At 46.3% G+C, this 20,709-nt stretch overlaps 1 protein-coding gene across 1 annotated transcript; it reads right to left on the bottom strand.

Moving 5' to 3' along the window:
• Positions 1-4,713: 4,713 nt before the first annotated feature.
• Positions 4,714-11,399, bottom strand: SS18L2 (SS18 like 2). Its single transcript, XM_077452811.1, has 3 exons — positions 11,247-11,399; positions 6,743-6,819; positions 4,714-5,185 (listed from the first exon to the last, which is right to left on the bottom strand). Exons 1-3 carry the CDS (start codon positions 11,313-11,315, stop codon positions 5,092-5,094), a joined length of 240 nt encoding a protein of 79 aa, XP_077308937.1. The 5' UTR covers positions 11,316-11,399; the 3' UTR covers positions 4,714-5,091.
• Between the last annotated feature and the right edge of the window lie 9,310 nt (positions 11,400-20,709).

The raw sequence follows: 20,709 nt of genomic DNA, 5'->3' as shown, positions 1-20,709 counted from the left end.
TTGTTTAGTGAAAAATAGATGTGGTCTACAGCACTGAGTAATAAGATTCCATCCCTAAATAAATAAAAAAAATATATATAAAATATATATTTAAAAAAAATTATATATATATATCTTCCAAACAAAAAAAAGTACACATGATTACATGTTTATTGCGTAATAGGAGATTTCATGTTGACAATTCAATAGACATGATACAATATGAACAAAAAAAAAATTGTATTGAGCTGATCCATAAAAAGTTATCACAATACACACTAAATTCATAAAAAAGATTAATATTCGTATACATTATATTTTTTGATGGAGATACATGATTTAGGCAGCTGGAAAAACATATGAGTACAAAATACATAGAGGTCCACAATTGTCTTGGTAGCCTGTAACTCTACGTGTTTTGTGGATCAATGTCCTATAGATGCAAGAATATTATCTAAAAAGAGAACGAAAATGCCAGAATAATATTGTATACAAAAATGGATGACTCCCAATGTAGGGGGAAAATAGTGTGGGCAATTTTCCCTAGTGCTTACAGGTCACTTCAAAATAGCGGAGGGGGGGGCGTTGGCTGGTTGCAGAAAGAACCAAGCAGCCTTGTGGGGGGGGGGGGGTTTACGTGACTCAAACGGACCTTGAGGACAAATGGAGGGCGGACCAAGTTTTCATAGCAAGGTGAATCCATAACTTTGTCACAACTAAGACCAACTAAAATTTCAGCCACAACTACCAGGAAAATTGTTTGGGATGCAAAGAAAATCACAAATAACTTCAGGTGAAATGCAGGACTCTCTGAAAACATGGGGCGTGGCTGTTTCAAGATGCACAATAAGGAGACATTTGAAGAAAGATGGGCTGCATGGTCGAGTCGCCAGAAAAAAGCCATTACTACGCAAACGCCACAAAGTATCCCGCTTACAATACGCCAAACAGCACAGAGACAAGCCTCAAACCTTCTGCCATTCAAGTCATTTGGAGTGATAAGACCAAAATTGAGCTACATTTGGAGAGGAGTCAACAAGGCCTATGATGAAAGGTAGACCATTCCTACTGTGAGACACGGAGGTGGATCGCTGATGTTTTGTGGATGTGTGAGCTACAAAGGCACCCGAAATTTGGGCAAAATTGACGTCAAGGTGAATGCAGTATGTTATCAAAAACTACAGGAGGAACATTTGTATTCATCAGCCAAGAAGCTGCACATGGGACGTACTTGGACATTCCAACATGACAATGATCCAAAACACAAGGCCAAGTCCACCTGTCATTGGCTACAGCAGAATAAAGTTAAAGTTCTGGAGTGGCCATCTCAGTGTTCTGACCTCAATATCATTGAGCCACTCCAGGTAGATCTCCAACGTGCCGTTCATGCAAGACAGCCCAAGAATTTACAGGAACTGGAGGCTTTTTGCCACGAGGAATGGGCAGCTTTACCATGTGAGATGATAAAGAGCCTCATCCACAAATACTACAAAAAACTTCAAGCTGACATTGATGTTAAAGGGGGCAATACACGGTATTAAGAACTGGGGTATGTAAACTTTTGATCAGGGTCATTTGGGTAGTTTCTGTTATGATTTAAAAAACAGTAAACACAGTTGATTGATAAATGGCTTCAGCCAAACACTAACCATGAGTGAAAGAAATGTTTTTTCTGTTATTCATATTCTCTGAAAAATGGCCAAGAAATCATAAAAAGTGTGCATGATATAGCTGATGACTATAAAAATTAGAGTAGAGCAAGATATATAGTAAGGTGACCAAAGTGGTCAATTTGATCAGCTTACATTGCATCTTGCTCTACTCTCATTTTTAAGCATCAGCTATATCATGCACACTTTGTTCCCTCCTTGTCACACAATAAAGATTTGTGAATCTATATATATATATATATATATATATATATATATATATAAAATTTCATAGATTATTGCTGGCTAATTGTGCCATCACCCATGCACATAAGCTATGGATTCACCTTGCTATGAAAACTTGGTCGGCCCTTCAGTTGTCCTTGAGGTACAGTTGGGTCATGTCGCCACAGCCTCTGGGACAGACCTTCCCTGGAACCCAACCCCCCAACTCACAAGGCTGCTAGGTTCTTTCTCCCCCCTTCTTTTGATCTGACCTATAAGTACTAGGGCTAATTGCCCACACTATTTTCCCTTTTTATCCTCCTACATTGGGAGTCATCCATTTTTGTATAAGATATTATTCTGGCACTTTCTTATTATCGTTTTCGATAATTTTCTTGCATCTACTCCTGAGGAAGTGGTCATTGATCCATGAAACGTGTAGTTATAGGATGTAAAGACATTTGTGGATCGCAACATATTTTGTACTTATGTATTTCCATCTGCCTAAATCATGTATCTCCATCTAAAAATATGTATACGAATATTATTTTAATGAATTTATACTGTGTATTATGATTACTTATTAGGTATCAGCTCCATGTTTTTTTTTTTTTTTATATAATTTCTATTGAGGTCAACATGAAATCTGCTATTATGCTATAAACATTTAATCATGTGTACTATTCTATTTGGAAGTGATTTGCCTCATTTAAGGTCCTGTGACCAATGCTCTAGTTTTTGTTTATATTAGATTAGTTTAGTTGGAGGACTGAGGTCCTTCTTTGACCCACCCACTGTGTAGTTCATTTATTAGTATAGTGCAAGGGCCCAGGTCCAGTTGGCTCCACCCATGGTCTAGTTCATTCATTAGTGTACAAGGACCCAGGTCCTGGTCTGCCCCACCCATGGTCTAGTTCATTCATTAGTGTACAAGGACCCAGGTCCTGGTCTGCCCCACCCATGGTCTAGTTCATTCATTAGTGTACAAGGACCAAGTCCTGGTCTAGTTTGTTCATTAGTGTACAAGGACCAGGTCCCAGTCTGCCCCACCGATGGTCTAGTTCATTCATTAGTGTACAAGGACCTGGGACCGGTCTTCCCCGCATATGGTCTAGTTTATGCATTAGTGTACAAGGACCCAGGTCTTGGTCTGCCCCACACATGGTCTAGTCTGTTCATTAGTGTAGTGGGATGACCTGATTCCCTCTCCCACTGTAGTTCAATAGTGCGCTGGGGGGGACACAGGTCCTGTCCTGGCCTGACCCACCCCCTGTGTAATTCATTCATTAGCACAGTTGGAGGTCCTGGGCTGAATCACACATGGTGTAGTTCATTCATTAGTGTAGCGGGAGGACCAAGGTGCCAGTCTGACCTGCCCACAGTGTAGTTCATTCATTAGCATAGTGCGAGGACCCAGGTCCCTGTCTGACTCATCCATGGTCTTGTTCATTCATTAATGTAGTGGGGAAGACCTGGTTCTCAGCTTGATTTCCTCCCCCCCCCCCCCGTGTAGTTTGTTAATGGGTGGACTGTCTAATTCATGCACCAGTGTGGTGGGAGGTCCCAGTATGACCCACCCATGATCTATTCTAGGTTCATTCATTGGTGTAGTGGGAGGTCCTGATCTCCATGTAGTTCATTAGCGTAGCAGGACAGCCTGGTGTGACCTGCCGCCCATGTGTAGTTCATTAGTGTAAGAGACGCTTCTTAGTCTGATCCTCTTTCATTAGTGCAGTAGGAGGACCTAGCCAATATGTGCTTGAAGAATATGATGCTCTTCTTCCTTCCACATGACAGTGTTGGTGATCGGTCATCACCTGGGGTGTAACTAGTCAAGTGGGGGGTGGGTAGGTTAGCTTTAAAATTAGATTGTGCTGAACCCTGCACAAGGAAAGAGACACTGATTAACGTTAAAGCCGGGGGGGGGGGGGTCGGCAACCCGTCGATCATGATCTACCTGTCCATAGCAGGAAGCCGACAGGTAGATCATGATCAGGGCTGCGCCGATTTTTTATTTTTAAGACATGCACAAGGGTGAAATTAACCTTTAAAGCTCTTTAGGACCACCCGGGTGGCTCCTACAGGCACAGTGGGAATTTGTCAGCAGGTCCCAGACAAAGATTTATGATTGGGACCTGCTAATCAGCTGTGTTCAATCACCGCTCAGAGCCCCGAGTTGAAAAACACAGGGTTCTGTAAAGAGGGAACAATCTTTATTTCTTCTCTTCAGGCAGAGGAACAGATTTTTTTTGTAAAAAAATAAAAGAAAGCAAGAAAGCACAATTAACCCCTTGATTACCCTGAGATGTTAACCCCTTTCCCAGCCAGTGTCTGTGTATAGTATCACTGGTGATGTCAGTGTCAGATTTCACACCAGACTACAAGTCACTGATCACCGCCATTACTAGTATCAAAAATAAAAAATAAAAAAAATTCTAGTATGTTTCCCATAGTTTGCAGACGCTGTAATTTTCACACAAAGATCAATATACACTTTTTTTTTTCCCCAAAACCATGGCAGAATACATTCTAGCCTAAATTTATGAAGATTTTTTTTTATATATATTGCATATGTATGCTTTATAGTAGAAAGGAATAAAAAAAAAAAAAAAAAGTTTCAAAGTATTTGGTCTTTTTTCATTTAAATATATATATATTTAAAAAACGGTGATCAAATACCACCAAAAGAAAGCTCTATATGTGTGAAAAAAATATATTTTGTTACGGTACAGTGTTGCATGACCGCGCAATTGCTAGTTAAGTAGCACAGTGCTAAATAGCAAAAAAAAAAAAAAGATGGTCTGGTCCCAACAGGGTAAAATCTTCCAGATTGGTGCCATCTATTCAGAAAGACAATTCATAGGTTTTATTTTTTTATTAAATAAAAATACCTAAAATTCAAACAAGATGTACAGCCTCAAGTAAACAAAATATTTACAATCAAAAAAATGTAAATCCTTCCAATGCTAGCTAGACTCACTAGTGGCCGGAGCTGCTTAATCGGCTCCATCTTGTGGACAAAACTGGAACTTCGCCAGACAAATGTTCTTCCCAGCCAGCACTGTTGTTGGGGGGGTCACATTCTGGGGTTTTGGCATTTCACAGCCAGAAGTCACCTACCAAGGAGCTCAGACAAAAGACGGAGAGTATACAGGTAACGTTACAGCATATGCAGTCTGGATGTAGAAATACACACAGGTAGGTTTGATGGTCAGAGAGGGGAACTGGCACACATGGTTTACGATGCTGGTTTGGGTGAGGGTGGGGGCGGTGGACTTGCATCAGCTATGGTTGCCAAGTAGATGAGATTCCTGTGCAGAACTTGCTGGTACCTACAGGAAAAAAATAAATAAATATATAAATAAAGCCATCAATACTAAAGTAGCAAAGACGCAGACAGCAATAAAAACTGACAGATTAACCCCTCACTGCTCCACCTGAACCAAAAAACACTATGGGGGTTATATACAAAAGGCAAATCACTTTGCACTACAAGTGCAAAGTGCATTTGGAAGTGCAGTCACTGTAGATCCGAGGGGGACATGTAGGAAAATAAAAACCAACATTTTAGCTTGCACATGGTTGGATGATAAAATCAGAAGAGCTTCCCCTCAGATTGACAGCGACTGCACTTCCAAGTGCACTTTGCACTTGTAGTGCAAAGTGGATTTGCCTTTCGTAAGTAACCCCCTATAGCAGGGGTCTCAAACTGGTGGCCCTCCAGCTGTTGCAAAACTACAAGTCCCATGAGGCATTGCAAGCATGACTCCCAAAGGCAGAGGCATGATGGGACTTGGAGTTCCGCAACAGCTGGAGGGCCACCAGTTTGAGATCCCTGCCCTATGGCTTTGACAAATCCCAGGTGCTAGAAATTGTGTCCTGGGCTTTTTTTTCAGCCCATTCACTGTTGCAGGGATGCACAATTTGTATCACCCAATGCCTGGGACATACAGTTTTTTTTTTTTTTTTTTTTTTTTTTTTTTTTTTTCCCACCTGACAAGTAAGCCCTGCTAACTTTCACTGCTCACTTGTCCGGTGGAAGCACTCGGAAGGCTTACACACACGGGTAAATTGCGCCTGACCCAGGAGCGATGTGTGTGATGTCACTTCCGGCTCCCTGTTGACAGTTTCCCCGGCCAGCAGTGCATAGCATTTAGACCCTGGATGCATTAAAAGAGAGCAGTCACAAAAAAAAGGAAAAAAAAATTCAATAAAAAAAGGACCACCACGTGTCCCCTATGTGGTGAAAAAAATAAATAAAAAAAGGTAAGTAGATTTTTTTTTATTGTAAAAAGGAGGAGTATGGGGAAAGCTCATTTGGCTGCATTTCTCCTGCGGATCACAGGTGTGCAGTTCGTGATCGCGAACAGAGACGGTTCAGGTTTGGGCAAGATCACGACACTGGGGTCAGGATCCACCCACATGTCTGGGCTGGCACCTGGCTCAGCCTTTCAACCAGCCGCTCCAACCTCCTTCGCAGCCCAGCGCTCTGGTGAGCCCAAGGGGGAGGGGGAGATTGGCAGAGCAGAGCGCTGGTGACTGACAGACCCAAGCACATAAAAAAAAAAAGTTGCACGCACGCCCCCCCCCCCCCCATACACACACATAGAAACACATGTTGAGGCACCTACGCATGAAAGCATTGATTGCGATACACGTGTTACAGATCACCATGCACGCGCACAAACTGGTACCTAACATTTTTAGCTGGCTCCTAGATTTAAAGCAAATTTGTCAAGCCCCGATTTAGATGCGGGTTAACCTGATTATATTCACAGATCTATATACCAGACTGACAGACATGAGTGCAGAGTAACTGACATGCGGGCAGACACTAAATGGAAGCAGCGCAGATTGCTTGGGGGAGGGATGGGTCTGGGGTTACTCACTGGGAACACTCGGTGGCTCTCCCCTTGTTCTGATATTCCACAATACAGTGGATGAGTTGATCGTTCTCTTCCAGCAGCTGGAAAGGAAAAAAAACAAATGACACAATTAGTGGGGTGGTGAAGGTTAAACGTTTGACAAGGTCATTGCTGGCTGTAGGGCTGAAACAACTAATCGATTATAAAAATAGTCATCAACTATTTTCATAATCGTTTAATGGGTCAGCCGATTAGTTGCACTGCCTACAGAATGCAATATTTGTTTACATATCAGGAAATACAGTTCAGCACACATACAGCTCAGTACACCATCGTCCATACATGTCAGTAATTGCCTCAGAGCTTGTGAGGAGCAATGCCTCATGGGACATGTAGTCCTGGGCAGGAAGTGAGTGGTTCTAAAAGTATATACTATACAGCTTGCTATTGGGGCACTCTGAAGGTAGGAGGAGCCAGAAGCGTTGGTGGAGGACCCCAGAAGAGGAGGATTGGGGCTGCTCTGTGCAAAACCATTACACAGAGCAGGCAAGTATGACATGTTTGTCATAAAAAAAAAAAACCTTTTTTTAACTTTACATATTATGGTAACTAAAACTATACACCACACTTTAAGGTTATTATCCAATTATGCAAAGCAATAAATCAGCCAACTAATCAATTATGAAAATAATCAGTTGCAGAGCCCTAGCTGTCTGTCTTCCAGTCCCGGTGACAACCTACTCTCTCCACATTCCTTACAGGACTCGCAGGGACAGGAAGTGGGGGAAATCTTCCCAATGGGGTCACAGACAGCCACAAAGAGTCAGGATCGAGGTGGTTGGCACAGACAGCGATGCCGGTGTTCTATCAGATTACCGATACACATCAGATCGTGTAATGGAAGCGACGTTCTGACCAAAAAAAGACTTAAGCCCCATACACACTATCAGATTTTCTGCAGATTTTTTCCTTCAGATTTACCAAAACCATATAATATGAGGTCAAACCTTAGGAGTTTCAATTTGTATGCAATCAGGCAGGCCCTTCCACTACATGGTTTTGGTAAACCTGAAGACAAAAAAAATCTGCAGAAAATCTGATAGTGTGTGTGGGGCTTTCCTGTGCATTAGAGCTGTACGATTCTGGATAAAATGAGAATGAGATTTTTTTGCTTAGAATAAAGATCATGATTCTTGGCATAACATCTTTCAAATTATACAAAAAAAAAAAAAAAAAAATTGGGCTAACTTTACTGTTTAGTTTTTCTTTTCATTGAAGTGCATTTTTTCCCCAAAAAATTGCTTTTGAAAGACTACTGCGCAACTACAGCATGACAAAATATTGCAGCGACCACCATTTTATTCTCTAGGGTCTCTGAGATTATATTATATAAAATATTGACATCTATGATGCTATTTTGATGTTCTGAAAGAAGCTGGACGCCAGCAGTAGGAGGGTGGCGGAGGCGGCCATGTTGGTACACCCTGCACTGCTCAGCGCTAAATCTTTAGGTTTTCAAAATTAAAGATCCAAACAGCATCACAGGTGTCAATGATTATACTATATTTCTATAAGCTCACTTTATTGCTAAAATTATTCTGAAATTCAAGACGTAGCCGGGTGCATGGGCGTTCTATCAGATTACTGCTACACTACATATCAAAGTGTTTGGAACGCATCGCGCTGTGGAACGCATATTGGAATGCATAGCACACGCGCAGTAAGTATTTTTTGGTCCGAACGTCACTGCCACGATCTGGTGGGTAGCGGTAATCTGACAGAACGTCAGGTCAGAGCTCGGCCTGTGTGCTGCACCGAGCGGGAGGACGAGGCTTCAGGTGTGTCTTTTCCGTGTTTCTACCTGTAGTTGATGCATGGAATAAACCACCAGCAGAGGTAGTGGGACAAACACAGAGCTATACTCAGACCAGGGCTCGACAAACCCCAGGCGCCAGGTCGCCAATGCGACCAGAAATCGCGACCTGGCGCCTAAGCTGCCACCAGCCCACTCACTATCGATGCCCCAGACATGCAGCAGCATTAACACTGACTGCCGTCCTCCTCCCTCCTTCACACTCTGCAGCACCGCGCTGTGTGTGAAACTGACACGCAATGGAGAGAGGAGGAGGATCTGTCAGCCTGATGGGGTGGGCGGGACCCGGCCGGGGTGGGCGGGACCCAGCAAGCTATCAAACACCAGCCAATGGGATCTGTACATACACGTAGCGGCCCGCCCCTTTTCTTAAGCAGCCCAATCGTTGGCTGGTGTTTGATAGCTTCTGAGTCCCGCCCACCCCGGCCGAGTCCCGCCCACCCCAGCATCAGGCTGAAATCTGACATATCCACCTCTCTGTTACTTGTCAGTTTCACACCCGGCAGGGTCCCGCCAGCTCCTCTGTTACATTTCAGTAACAGAGTGCTCCGTGTGAAACCTGCCAGTGCCAATCAGTGCCACCTGCCACCAATCAGTGCCAACCAGTGCCACCTCCAATCAATACCACCTGCAACCAACCAGTGCCACCTGCCAGCGCCAACCAGTGCCACCGCCAATCAGTGCCACCTGCCACCAACCAGTGCCACCGCTAATCAGTGCCACCTGCCACCGCCAACCAGTGGCACCTGCCAGTGCCACCGCCAATCAGTGCCACCTGTCAGCGGCAACCAGTGCCATCTGCCACCGCCAATCAGTGCCACCTGCCACCACAAATCAGTGCCACCTGCTAGTGCCAACTAGTGCCACCGCCAATCAATACCACCTGCAACCACCACCCAGTGCCACCTGCCACCACCCAGTGCCACCTGCCACCGCCAATCAGTGCCACCTGCCACCACCTACCAATGCCACCGCCAATCAGTGCCACCTGCCAACACCAACCAGTGCCACCGCCAATCAGTGCCATCTGCCAGTGACAACTAGTGCCATCGCCAACCAGTGTCACCTGCCAGTTCCAAACCAGTGTCACCTGCCAATGCCAACTAGTGTCACCTGTCGGTGCCATCTGGCAGTTCCACGTGCCTTCCAGTGGCAACCAGTGCCACCTGCCAGTGCCAGCCAGTTCCATCTGTTGCCAGCATTACTCTTTCTGGTCAGCCCATACCCCTGATGTAAAAGCGTTTCAATTGAGTTATTGACTGGGTGCTCCATTGTGAGTTAGGGATAGGGGGTGAAAATGAGTGGCCTTACCCCGGGAGCTGAAAAAAAAACTGGCTCCTAACTTTTTTAACTGGCTCCTAAATTCAAAGCAAATTTGTCACCCCCTGACTCAGACAATAAAAGTTAAAGAAAAAAAAATGGGCAGACTCGATGAACTACTGTCTTTCTGCCTTTTTTTTTGCCTCTTTCTCACTTTTCTATGACATATCCTGGGACTGGAGGGTTATACTGATGTCAGGGGAGGGGGGGTAATGACATCTACAGTCATTTATTCCTGACGATCAACCCCCCCCCCCCCCCCCCCGGGGCGTACTAGGACCAGCAGTGATGACTTATGGGACAGATGTTGACAGTACACCATACACAGGGCAAGGATTCAGCAAATGATATACTTCTGGAAATACCGGACTCAGGGGCAGCCAGGAATTTAGTATTTTCAAGTGCTTAGTAATGACGGGCCTCCTTTTTTCTTGTACCAGTAACACTGAAGAGCCATTGCCGGTGTCCTGTCGCATACTGTCCCCCGTCGGATAGTGTCCACTGTGGACTGCGCATGAACAGTACACAGGACCAGCAGATTCCGAAAATAACCGAAGATGATCAGCGCCTGCGGCGTGAGTCCAGGTTCTATCCCCACCATCCAAGTGGACATAGAGTTAGAATAAAAAGAGCCGAGTGCAGCGAGGCCGAGCCCACGAGGGGCCCTCTAATATGTGCAGCCCCGTGTCCACTTGGATAGTGGGGCTACCACCTCGACTCAGAGATTTTCCGAATCGCCTTCTGCTGACACTTTTCAATGGCTGGACTATATATATGTGACAACACCGGCTCCCCTCACCCCCAGGATGTTCTCCCTTCCCCCCCCATTTGAGGGCTAGGTTGCACTCCTAGGTAATATTACACAGGAGCTATATGGCACCGACAGTTTGTGTAGCACTTTACAACATAAAGGGAGACAATACAAGAGGAATCAGAGGGTCCTGCTCCTTAGAGCTTAGGGGGTCATGTGACCCCCCCTTTCCCTACTGGGATAGGCTGTACTTCCTGGTATTGGGGGGAAGGGGTGGGGTCACGTGACCCCCCTCCTGGGATAGGCTGTTCTTCCTGGTATTGGGGAAGGGGTGGGGGTCATGTGACCCCCTCACTGCTGGGATAGGCTGTACTTCCTGGCAGTAATGGTGTCTGCTGATTGGCTTGCAGCCATCATCTGAAGACCCCCTCCATTCACTCCCGGGGGGGGGGGGAATATGGAGAGCCGTGAGGTCGCAAACATGTCACCCACCACCGTAACGGGGGTCATTTTATACTCCACAAGCCAAGCCAGGCCTCCACCACGCTGGGAGTCCCGTCCTCCTCTCTCCCCGGGCTGCTCACCCTCTGTACATTGTCCTCCGTGACCTGTGCCCGGGCCCGCAGGCGCTCCGGTACAAATACCAGCGACATCTCTCTTGCACAGATCCCCCTCACTTCCGGCGCAAGGCTATCGCGTCATCCGACGTATCGTCCCCACGCCAGCCTAACGTAAGGTGCAGGCTGAGCCCGCCCCCATTATATGGCGCTGAAGTTCAGATTTAAAGGAGAACTCCACTTAAAGTACAATTGTTTTATCACCGCTTGATTGTTGTCCCCTCATTAGGTTGGAGCTGCAAAAGATGGAAGGCATGCTTCCATATAGCATAAGTGAGCCACGTCACATCATCACCCAATCATTGCACGTCCATGTGTGATCAGTACACGAGGGGGCCGCCCGCTCCGTGTGTGCGCTCACTTCTCACCCCAATAAAGAAGTGCTGGCAGATCGATGGACCCCAATATAAATGGGTGTTCACCAGTCTCTCCAGAACCCGACGGGTCCCGACACGTCCACAGACCTCCAACACAGAGGGGCTGAAAGTCACAAAAGTCTTACTAGATATGAGCAGTATGAAAAAAAATTGCTTTGATTTGTTATTTCATTTAGTTTTAAAATTTATTCAATTCGAAAGACGGTTATATTCTATTTTATTCTATTTTTTTCTATTCTATTCATTCTCTTATTTTCTAATATATTTGAATTTCAGAATTACGTTATATTCTATTTTATATTCCATTTTCCATTCTATCCTTTTCTATTTTGTTCTATTCTATTCATTTAACTTCTATTTATCCTATTCTTTAATTCTCTATTCTATTTTACTGTATTCCTTTACTTTAGATTCTGTTTTACTCTATTCTATTAATTTCTATTCTTTTTTTTTTTATTTATTTTTTTACTATATTCTTTTCACTCTAGTCTATTAGTTTCTATTCTATTCATTTCTATTTTCTTTTAATTTATTCTAGGGCTGTGGAAATTAAAGACTAATACCTCGATTAATCGTTAATTTTTTTCAAAATTCAAAATTATTTTGACTGGTACTCACCTCTCCACCAGCTTCCAGGTCTTCAGGGAGTTCTGTCGGAGATCCGGTGATGTCACGGACATCAACGTCACCGGACGCTTGTTTTGCGCTTATATCGCAAAAAATAAAAAACGGAGTCGTGAATAAATACCACCAAAATAAAGCTCTATTTGTGCGAACAAAATGATAAAAAATTCATTTGGGTACAGTGTAGCATGACCGCGCAATTGTCACTGAAAGCGCTAGAGCGATGAAAGCTGAAAATTGGGCTGGGAAGGAAGGGGGTGAAAGTGCCCTGTATTGAAGTGGTTAAGGACCAGGCCTCTTTTTCAGATTTGGTGTTTACATGTTTAAAACATTTTTTTTTTTTTGCTAGAAAATTACTCCAAACATTATATATTTTTTTTCTAACATCCTAGGGAATAAAATGGTGGTCATGGTAATACTTTTTTTCACACCGTATTTGCGCAGCGGTCTTACAAGCGCACTTTTTTGGAAAAAAATCACTTTTTTGAAAAAATAAAAATAAGACAACAGTAAAATTAGCCCAATTTTTTTTTATATTGTGAAAGATAATTCTTAAGCCGAGTAAATTGATACCCAACATGCCATGCTTCAAAATTGCGCCCGCTCGTGCAATAGCGTCAAACTTTTACCTTGGGGCGTGGTCAAGCTGGCGGCCTGAGCAGACGTGCACTGCGGGAGCTCCGCTCTTGCCTGGCTAATTTACCCTCTTAATACCGGCGATCTGCTGAATATCTTCCCCTGCAGCCCTTCTGAGACCTCCGGGCATGCGAGGAGGCAAGGCCAGCTTCAGAAGGAAGAATTCCTCCATTCCTACACCCTCTCCGCAGCACCTGAAGCAGCGGCGGCCTCCTTCCGTTGGCGCGCAAATGGCGACTCAAACTCCGGCACCGGACCCGGCCACGGTAGAGGAGGACCGAATTACAAGCCCTGATGCAGGCTATCTCAGGCTGCAAAACAGCCCTCACGGCCAAGATTGACCTCCTGCAAATGGACTTTGGGCTAATGCGCCGCGACATGGATAAATTCCGGGAGAGGATCAGGAGGCCGAACGGCGAGTGGGCGACACGGAGCACTCCATTAGGGAACACTGTGCCTCCCTCCACACGCTGCAGGTATGGGTGAGGGCGCTGGAATCCCAGGCGGAGGACAGTGAGAACAGGAGCAGGAGGAACAACCTCTGTGTTGTGGGCCTGCCTGAGGGAGCGGAGGGACAAGACCCGGTGACCTTCACGGAGCATCTCCTCTGTACTCTCCTGCCTGACGCGGCATTCTCTCCTCATTATGCGGTGGAGAGAGCTCACAGGATGCCCTCCATGCTGGGCCCACCCAGTGTGCCCCCTCGCACCTTTATCCTCCGCCTGTTAAATTTCCAGGACCAGGACCTGGTGCTTTGTAAGGCAAGAAAGGTCCCCGAACTCCGGTTTGCCAATGTGCATCTCATACTGTTCCCGGACTACTCAGTGGAAACTCAGAGGCAGAGAAGGACCTTCGATCAAGTTAGAGCCCAGCTGCGGACCAAAAACATCAAGTACAGTATGCTGTTCCCTGTCTGCCTCCGGGTGGTGGATGGAGAATCTACTCGCTACTATACTTCACTGGAGGAGGCCTCCCAGTGGCTGGACACATTACCTAGACCCCAGTAACTATATTGTTCTGCTCAGCCTTTGACTTTGATATCGCTCCTTATTGTCTCTTCCCCCCCCCCCTCGTGTGGCTGAGGGCACTCTATGGCAGCTAAACATGTAAGACTACTCCTGAATTCTGCCTCCCGCCTGTTTTGCTGTTGTGTACTGTACAGTCATGTCCCTGTCAGGGTGCTAGAGTTTTGTTCCTTTGCACGGTATTGTCTGGAGCAGATGGCCGGGACTGATCGCACTGCCCGCTCTTGCACGCCATACCACATTTGGCTCGGAGGGCAGTGGGGGGGTGATATGTGGGGGGGGGGTGTGGGAATTTGGCCACTCTGTGGCACTGTTACCTGGCTGGACATGGAGTGACACAGGCTGGGAACTGTTCATGCTTTACTGCACCATCTTCCAAGTATGTGTCCTTGGCTTATGCTAAGTGATCTTGACTAATATTGTACTATTTGCTGGTTTTCTAATTTACATTTTCCAAGTTGGGGTTGGTGGCTCGTGGCCCGTAGAGACTGCAAGAACTTTGCCTACAGCACCACCCCGGACAGCCTTTTGTTTTTCTCTGCACCCCCGCAGGAGATTTACCTGATTTGCTCCAGTTGAGCTAGGTTCTGGTTTAGGGAGTGGGCACTCCAAGTTCCTCAACGGCTGTGCGGGGTGGGTTCTATGGGTTGGTTTGTTATAATGTTGTGTACATGTCGGAACGCTTTTACTGTGGTACTTTTCTCTGGCGGGCTGCCCACTGATGGCACTGGCTACTACTAGGGGTTCATGGGACCATACAAGTGCCTAGGTGTGTAATGTGTGCTGCTTGTCTTTCCCTGGATCCAAGTAAAATGTGCCCCCCTGGCGTTCCCATACAGCAGATCTCGCTATGGCACAAATGAGACTGCTTTCCTGGAACGTCCGGGCGTTAAATGATAAACTGAAACGTTCCTTGGTTTTGACATACCTTAAATAACACAACCCACACGTGTGCATCCTACAGGAGACACATCTGGTGGGGGGCCAAGTGCTGAACCTAAAGAAACCCTGGATCGGCCGCTGTTATCGCACTACATACTCTAGCTATGCGTGGGGTGACAGTGTGCTGATCCATAAATCCCTGACATATGAATTATTGGATGTGAAGGTGGACCCGGGGGGCAGGTATGTGATACTACATACAGTTATAGACACTGTCGAAATGGTAATTTTGGGCCTCTATATCCCACCGCCGGCTACTACGGCCCTTTTAAAATACTTGATCCCCCTCCTGGCTAGCTATCCCACCGATAACATAATTATAGCGGGCGACTTCAATATGGTTCCGAACCCTACATTGGACAGGCTATCGCAGGGGGTTGGGGTGGACTCTCCTTTGTCGAGGTGGGCCTCCCTCTATGGCAGGGATATGCAATTAGTGCACCTCCAACTGTTGCAAAACTACGAGTCCCAGCACGCCTCTGCGTGTTATGCTTGTGGCTGTCAGTCTTGCTATGCCTCATGGGACTTGTAGTTCTGAAACAGCTGGAGGTCCGCTAATTGCATATCCCTGCTCTATGACCTGACTGATGTCTAGCGGTGGAAACACCCTGATAACACACGTGTCATTCTACCTCATATAGGGCCATGTCAATCATTGGCCTGATTTTTGTTAGCAGAGGGATGCTCTCATGTGTGCGGGTGGTGGACATGCTACCAAGGGGAATCTCAGATCATGCCCCTATGCTGTGTACTTTTCAGATGCAAACTCCTTCCTCAGAAGTTATGGCGATTGTCTCGGTACTGGATCTCTGACCCCTTAGTTGAGGCTGAGATCTCTACACATATACAGACCGTTTTTTTGGCTAACGAACACGGGTACTGCTGCAGCGCATAGCGTATGGGATGCATTCAAGGCCTACATTAGGGGCTCGTATCAATCCTCTATATCCAGGGTCCGGCACGACTCTGCAATCACCCTTGCGGAAGCAGAGGCCTCGGCTCAAAAACTGGAATCCTGTTATGCTTCTACCCAAAACCCTGTCACCTATCTTGACATGCAGGCGGTGTACAGGAAGGTAATGCTCCTTAGGGTGTCCAGGGCTAAAAAGCAACAATCGGCGCTGACGCACCGCATTTTTGAGCAGGGGGCTAGGACCGGCCGACTTCTGGCCTGGTTGGCTAGAGAGCAGCAGCCTACTACTTCCATTGACCGTATTCTGGACTTGGACAGAACGGTGCTGGTGGACCCCTCGCTCATAAATGCTTGCTTCGCTTCCTACTACAGTGATCTTTATTGCTCCCGGGTAGACTACTCTAGTGAAGAACTCCATTTATTTTTAAACCAGATCAAATTCCCCACTCTTTCTGCCATGGCTCGTGAACGCCTTGATGGCCTCATAACTGTGGAGGAGGTTCAGCGGGCTCTGGGTGAGCTTCCAGGTATAGATGGGATCCTCCCAGAATTTTATAGGCAATATGGGGACCAGTTGACGCCCAAACTCCACCATATGATAGTCAGAGCTCTGGGGGAGGGGACCCTGCCAGCATCTATGGCCGAGGCAATTATAGTGGTTATAGCCAAACCAGGTAAGGACCCCGAGCTGTGTTCCTCCTATCGGCCCACCTCCTTGCTTAATGCTGATGCCAAGGTCCTCACTAAGATCTTGGCGTGGAGATTAAACGAGGTAATCCTTACACTGGTCCATGAGGATCAGACTGGCTTTATGCCAGGTAAGGGTATGGATATAAACCTCCGAGGTTATACACGGTTCTGGGATCCGCCAACCACCTGGTCCCTTCGGATGCAGTGGCTTCCCTGGATGCTGAAAAAGCATTTGATTCAGTAGAATGGGAATATCTGTGGGAGGGCCTGCTCCGTTTCGCCCCCAGATTTATCTCCTGGGTCAGGGCCCTCTATGACTGTCCAAGGGCCAGAGTGCACACCGGGTCGACTATTTGCCCCCCCCCCCCTTTTCTCCTCGGCAAGGATGCCCGCTCTCTACAGCGCTTTTCATGCTGGTCATAGAGCCAATGGCGATACCGATACGTTCTTCAACAGTGGTCTGTGGCATCTCCTTAGGCCCTGTGGAGGAGAAAATTTCTCTATATGCCGGACGACACCCTCCTCTACCTTAGAGATACATCCACTTCCCTGCAGGAGGCCCTCTCCCTTATCGACAGCTTTGGCAGGTACTTAGGTGTTCGGGTGAACTGGGGGAAGTCTGTCCTGTTTGCCCTGCACTCCTCTGACACCGGGTTGCCAACAGACACCCCACTCCAAATAGTCTCCCAGTTCAAGTATTTGGGAGTTGTTATTCACAAGGACTTGGCCCGGTTTATCCCCCTCAACCTGGAACCGATTATGTCCTCCCTGACGTGGAAGTGCTCGTTCTGGAAGGTTTGCCTCTTTCGCCCGTCGGCAGGGTTAACCTGATAAAAAAATGTCTGTTCTTCCCAAATTTACCTATTTGTTCAGACAGACCCCAGTGCACATCCTGCAGGTTTTCTTTCGGAAATGAAATAGTCTGCTTATTTCTTTTATCTGGAACGGAGGTACCCCTAGAATAGAGCAGGGCATGCTCCAGCTCCCGATCTCTCTAGGAGGCCTGGCGATGCCTTGCTTTGTTAGGTATTATTGGGCTGCGGTCCTGGTGACGGTCCAGTGGTGGCCGTCTGAGGAACCAGCAAACCCTGCGGCTACGTTGGAGGCGGCGTTACTGGGTTCCTACTCCGAACTCCGCAATTTAATTCACAGAGGCCCCAGATCCAATCCCAATGTCACTCCTTCAATGCGGGTCACGCTGCGGGTTTGGGACACAGTTAAGGTGGGGAAGCCCAACAGTTGGTCCCTTTGTACCCCGCTATGGGGGAACCCGAGGTTACCCCACTTTCGATCCAATCTGGACCCGGCCCTGTGGGCCTGGGGTGGTATCAAAACCTTAGTGGCTATCACTTCCCCGAATGGGTTACTTACATTCGATGAACTAAAAAGACATGAATTGCCTAATCACATGTTCTTTAGGCACATTCAGCTCCGGCATGCTTACCAAGTGCAATTCTCCCAACCTATTACCCTTGAAGCAAATTCCATAGAGACCACGTTGGCCTTAGGAAAATAAAAACGCTGGAAGCTCTGTACGCTACACTAATAGATCTCGCTACCTGTTATCTCCCGACTATTTTCCAAAAGGAAGCAGGACATACCGGCATTGGACGACGATGACTGGGAGGAGTGTGTACAGCAGTACCTTCCCCTCATGATATCTTCCAGGGATAGATACACCCAGCTTAGGTTCATTCACCGAGCTTACTACTCCCCAGACCGTTTGACAAAGATCTACCTCGACAGGAGTGGCCTGTGCCCCAAATGCACCTCAGCTCCAGGCACCTTCTTCCATGTCATATGGTCCTGTGAACATCTCCAGACCTTCTGGAGGGAGGTGGTCTCAGACATTAATTCCATAGGCCAACTTTATGTTCCCTGCAACCCGCTGCCACTGCTGCTAGGCATTGTTGACACGATACAGGCACCACAGGCTAAGAAGCTCTTCGTATTTTACACAGCCTTCTATGCAAGGAAAGCTGTTCTCCTTAAATGGAAGGACCCCAGTCCCCCCCCAACGGTAAACCAGTGGAGGCCCTTGATCGGCGTGACCTTACCACTTTATAAACTGACATACCTGGGGCGAAAATGCCCCCAAAAAAAAAAAAAAAATGAGAAAATTTGGGGACCCTGGACCCGAGAGAGATAAACTATCTTGCCGTAAGAACTAAGAGTGAACAGTGTCAAGTCTGGCGGTTGGGCGGGGACCGGACCTCCACACTGGAGGGACTCTTGCCCCCTCCTCTGACAAGGGATTCTATCCTGGTGGACATGGGGCACCTGGGGGAATCCTTGACGTCGAGACTGTGCCAATACAGTTGCCTGGTGAAGGATAGGGCATGGACCCAGTTTAGACAGCTACATCCTACCTTCAGTTTTAACTCGCCAATTCAGACTTCACCTTATCTATACCTTCTAATGTTTAGGAAGCAATGCATGTTACTGCCTAGTTTATATTGTCTGATCTGTTGGCGGACAACTTTTTTGGTTTTATTTTCGTCTCATGTTATGCATAACCACTGCTAAGATTGTACCACTGTTCTAACATATCATGCACAAAATAAGTTTATGGGAGAGAGAAAAAAAAAAAAAAAAAAAAGAAAAAAAGCACCTTTAATGAGGTACGGGCAGAAGTGACGTTTTGACATCGCTTCCGCTCTCCTATGGTATAGAGACGAGTGGGGGCCATCTTAGCCTCACTTGTCTCTATACCCAGCAGTGTGAAGGACCCGATCGCCTCGCAGGAGAGCGGCGGCACATCTCCCGCCACCGATAACAGTGATCTCGCGGCGAACCCGCCACGGAGACCACCGTTATCGTACACAGGACCGCCTCCTGTAAAGAGATATCTCAGTTGTGGCAGCAGCTGCTGCCGTTACCGAGAGATCCCTCTTCAAAGTACCAATGTATATGTACATGAGGCGGTCCTTAAGTGGCTAATGGAGAGATTAGGGGACCAATTAGACCCATCATCCGCATTCCAAAGCAGCCAAACAGATCGGCTGTTTAGGCCAGGGAAACAGCACTGAAACTCAAAGTAACAAAATCCTCATCACTTCTAGCTTATTTGACACAGAGATGTGCAAACGGATGTTCCTCCAGCAGCTGGTTTGTGGCCAGTCCCAGGCTCCCCAGTGCAACAGGAGAGCTGTGAATTGAGGGGGATGAGGATAGGAATACAAAAACACCACACAAAATATTTGTATTTCATTGAACTTTTATTCTGGACTTAAAATAAAAACCTTTTCATTTGCAGGGTACTCCAAAAAAAATACAATGTTGTTCTTTGTACAAGTACAAAAAGAAGGAAAAATATAGACATAACCCTGATCAATTGTCCAAAGTCGTCAGGAAAATTCAAAGTATCACCACAGCAGTTATTCACAGGACAGTTCTTTCCAACAGGTGGCTGAGCCGATCGCACTGTCCCTCTTTCAAAGCGGTGATCTCGTGTAGTCTTGAATAACACCGTCATGTTTAGTCTGCAGACTCAAAGCCTGTTGGAAACACCCTGCAGATATAACTGCAGTGTTATAGAATCAAATGCTAGAAATGTCACTGCTTTAAATCAGCACTGTGCTTAAAGTTTCTATAGATCACCTACTCAGGAGGATTCAGGAGGACATTCACTAGAAGCATCAGTCATATCACCACTTCTGTCTGAGTGAACCGTTAGGCTATAGAATAAAATCTCCCACATGGCTTCTTCCAGTATGAAGGTACAACTTACACTTTGTTGCACTTCCACGCTTACCAAGTCAGGATTTGAAATCAGTCCACTTTTCTGATCTGTCACCAGGGCAGGGTAATCTTACAAGAAGAAAAAAAAAAAAAAATGGATGTCCTATTTTGTCTTTGTATTGCATTTAATAAAATGGTAAGAAAAAAAAAAAAAAAAAAAAAATTATACCACACTTTGACCAAACGGTTCCCACCCAGTTTACAGGTGCAGGATAGTTGTCAGTACAACACTAATAAACTGCAGGTCAGCGTCGCAAGAATACCCCTGGACTCCACATGGCTGATGAGCATTTTCCTGTAACATCAAACACAGGTCTCCAGGTTTCAATTTAATGCGGAACTATTCCCATCCTTTACAGCCAAGGAAGCTGCCATTCTAGCCTCCGCTTGATTTGCAATGGTCATTGTGCTGCACATGTGATCAGCTATGACACCTGTCATTTAAAAGGCTTTACAATTCGGTCGAGAACAAACATAAGCAC

This window comes from Lithobates pipiens, unplaced genomic scaffold, assembly GCF_037356315.1.
Source record: "Lithobates pipiens isolate NorthernLeopardFrog02 unplaced genomic scaffold, aLitPip1_a1.2 Scaffold_10, whole genome shotgun sequence".
Taxonomy (NCBI): Eukaryota; Metazoa; Chordata; class Amphibia; order Anura; family Ranidae; genus Lithobates; species Lithobates pipiens.
The sequence above is the reverse complement of the archived record's forward strand: the minus strand, read 5'-3'. Positions and strand labels throughout refer to the sequence as shown.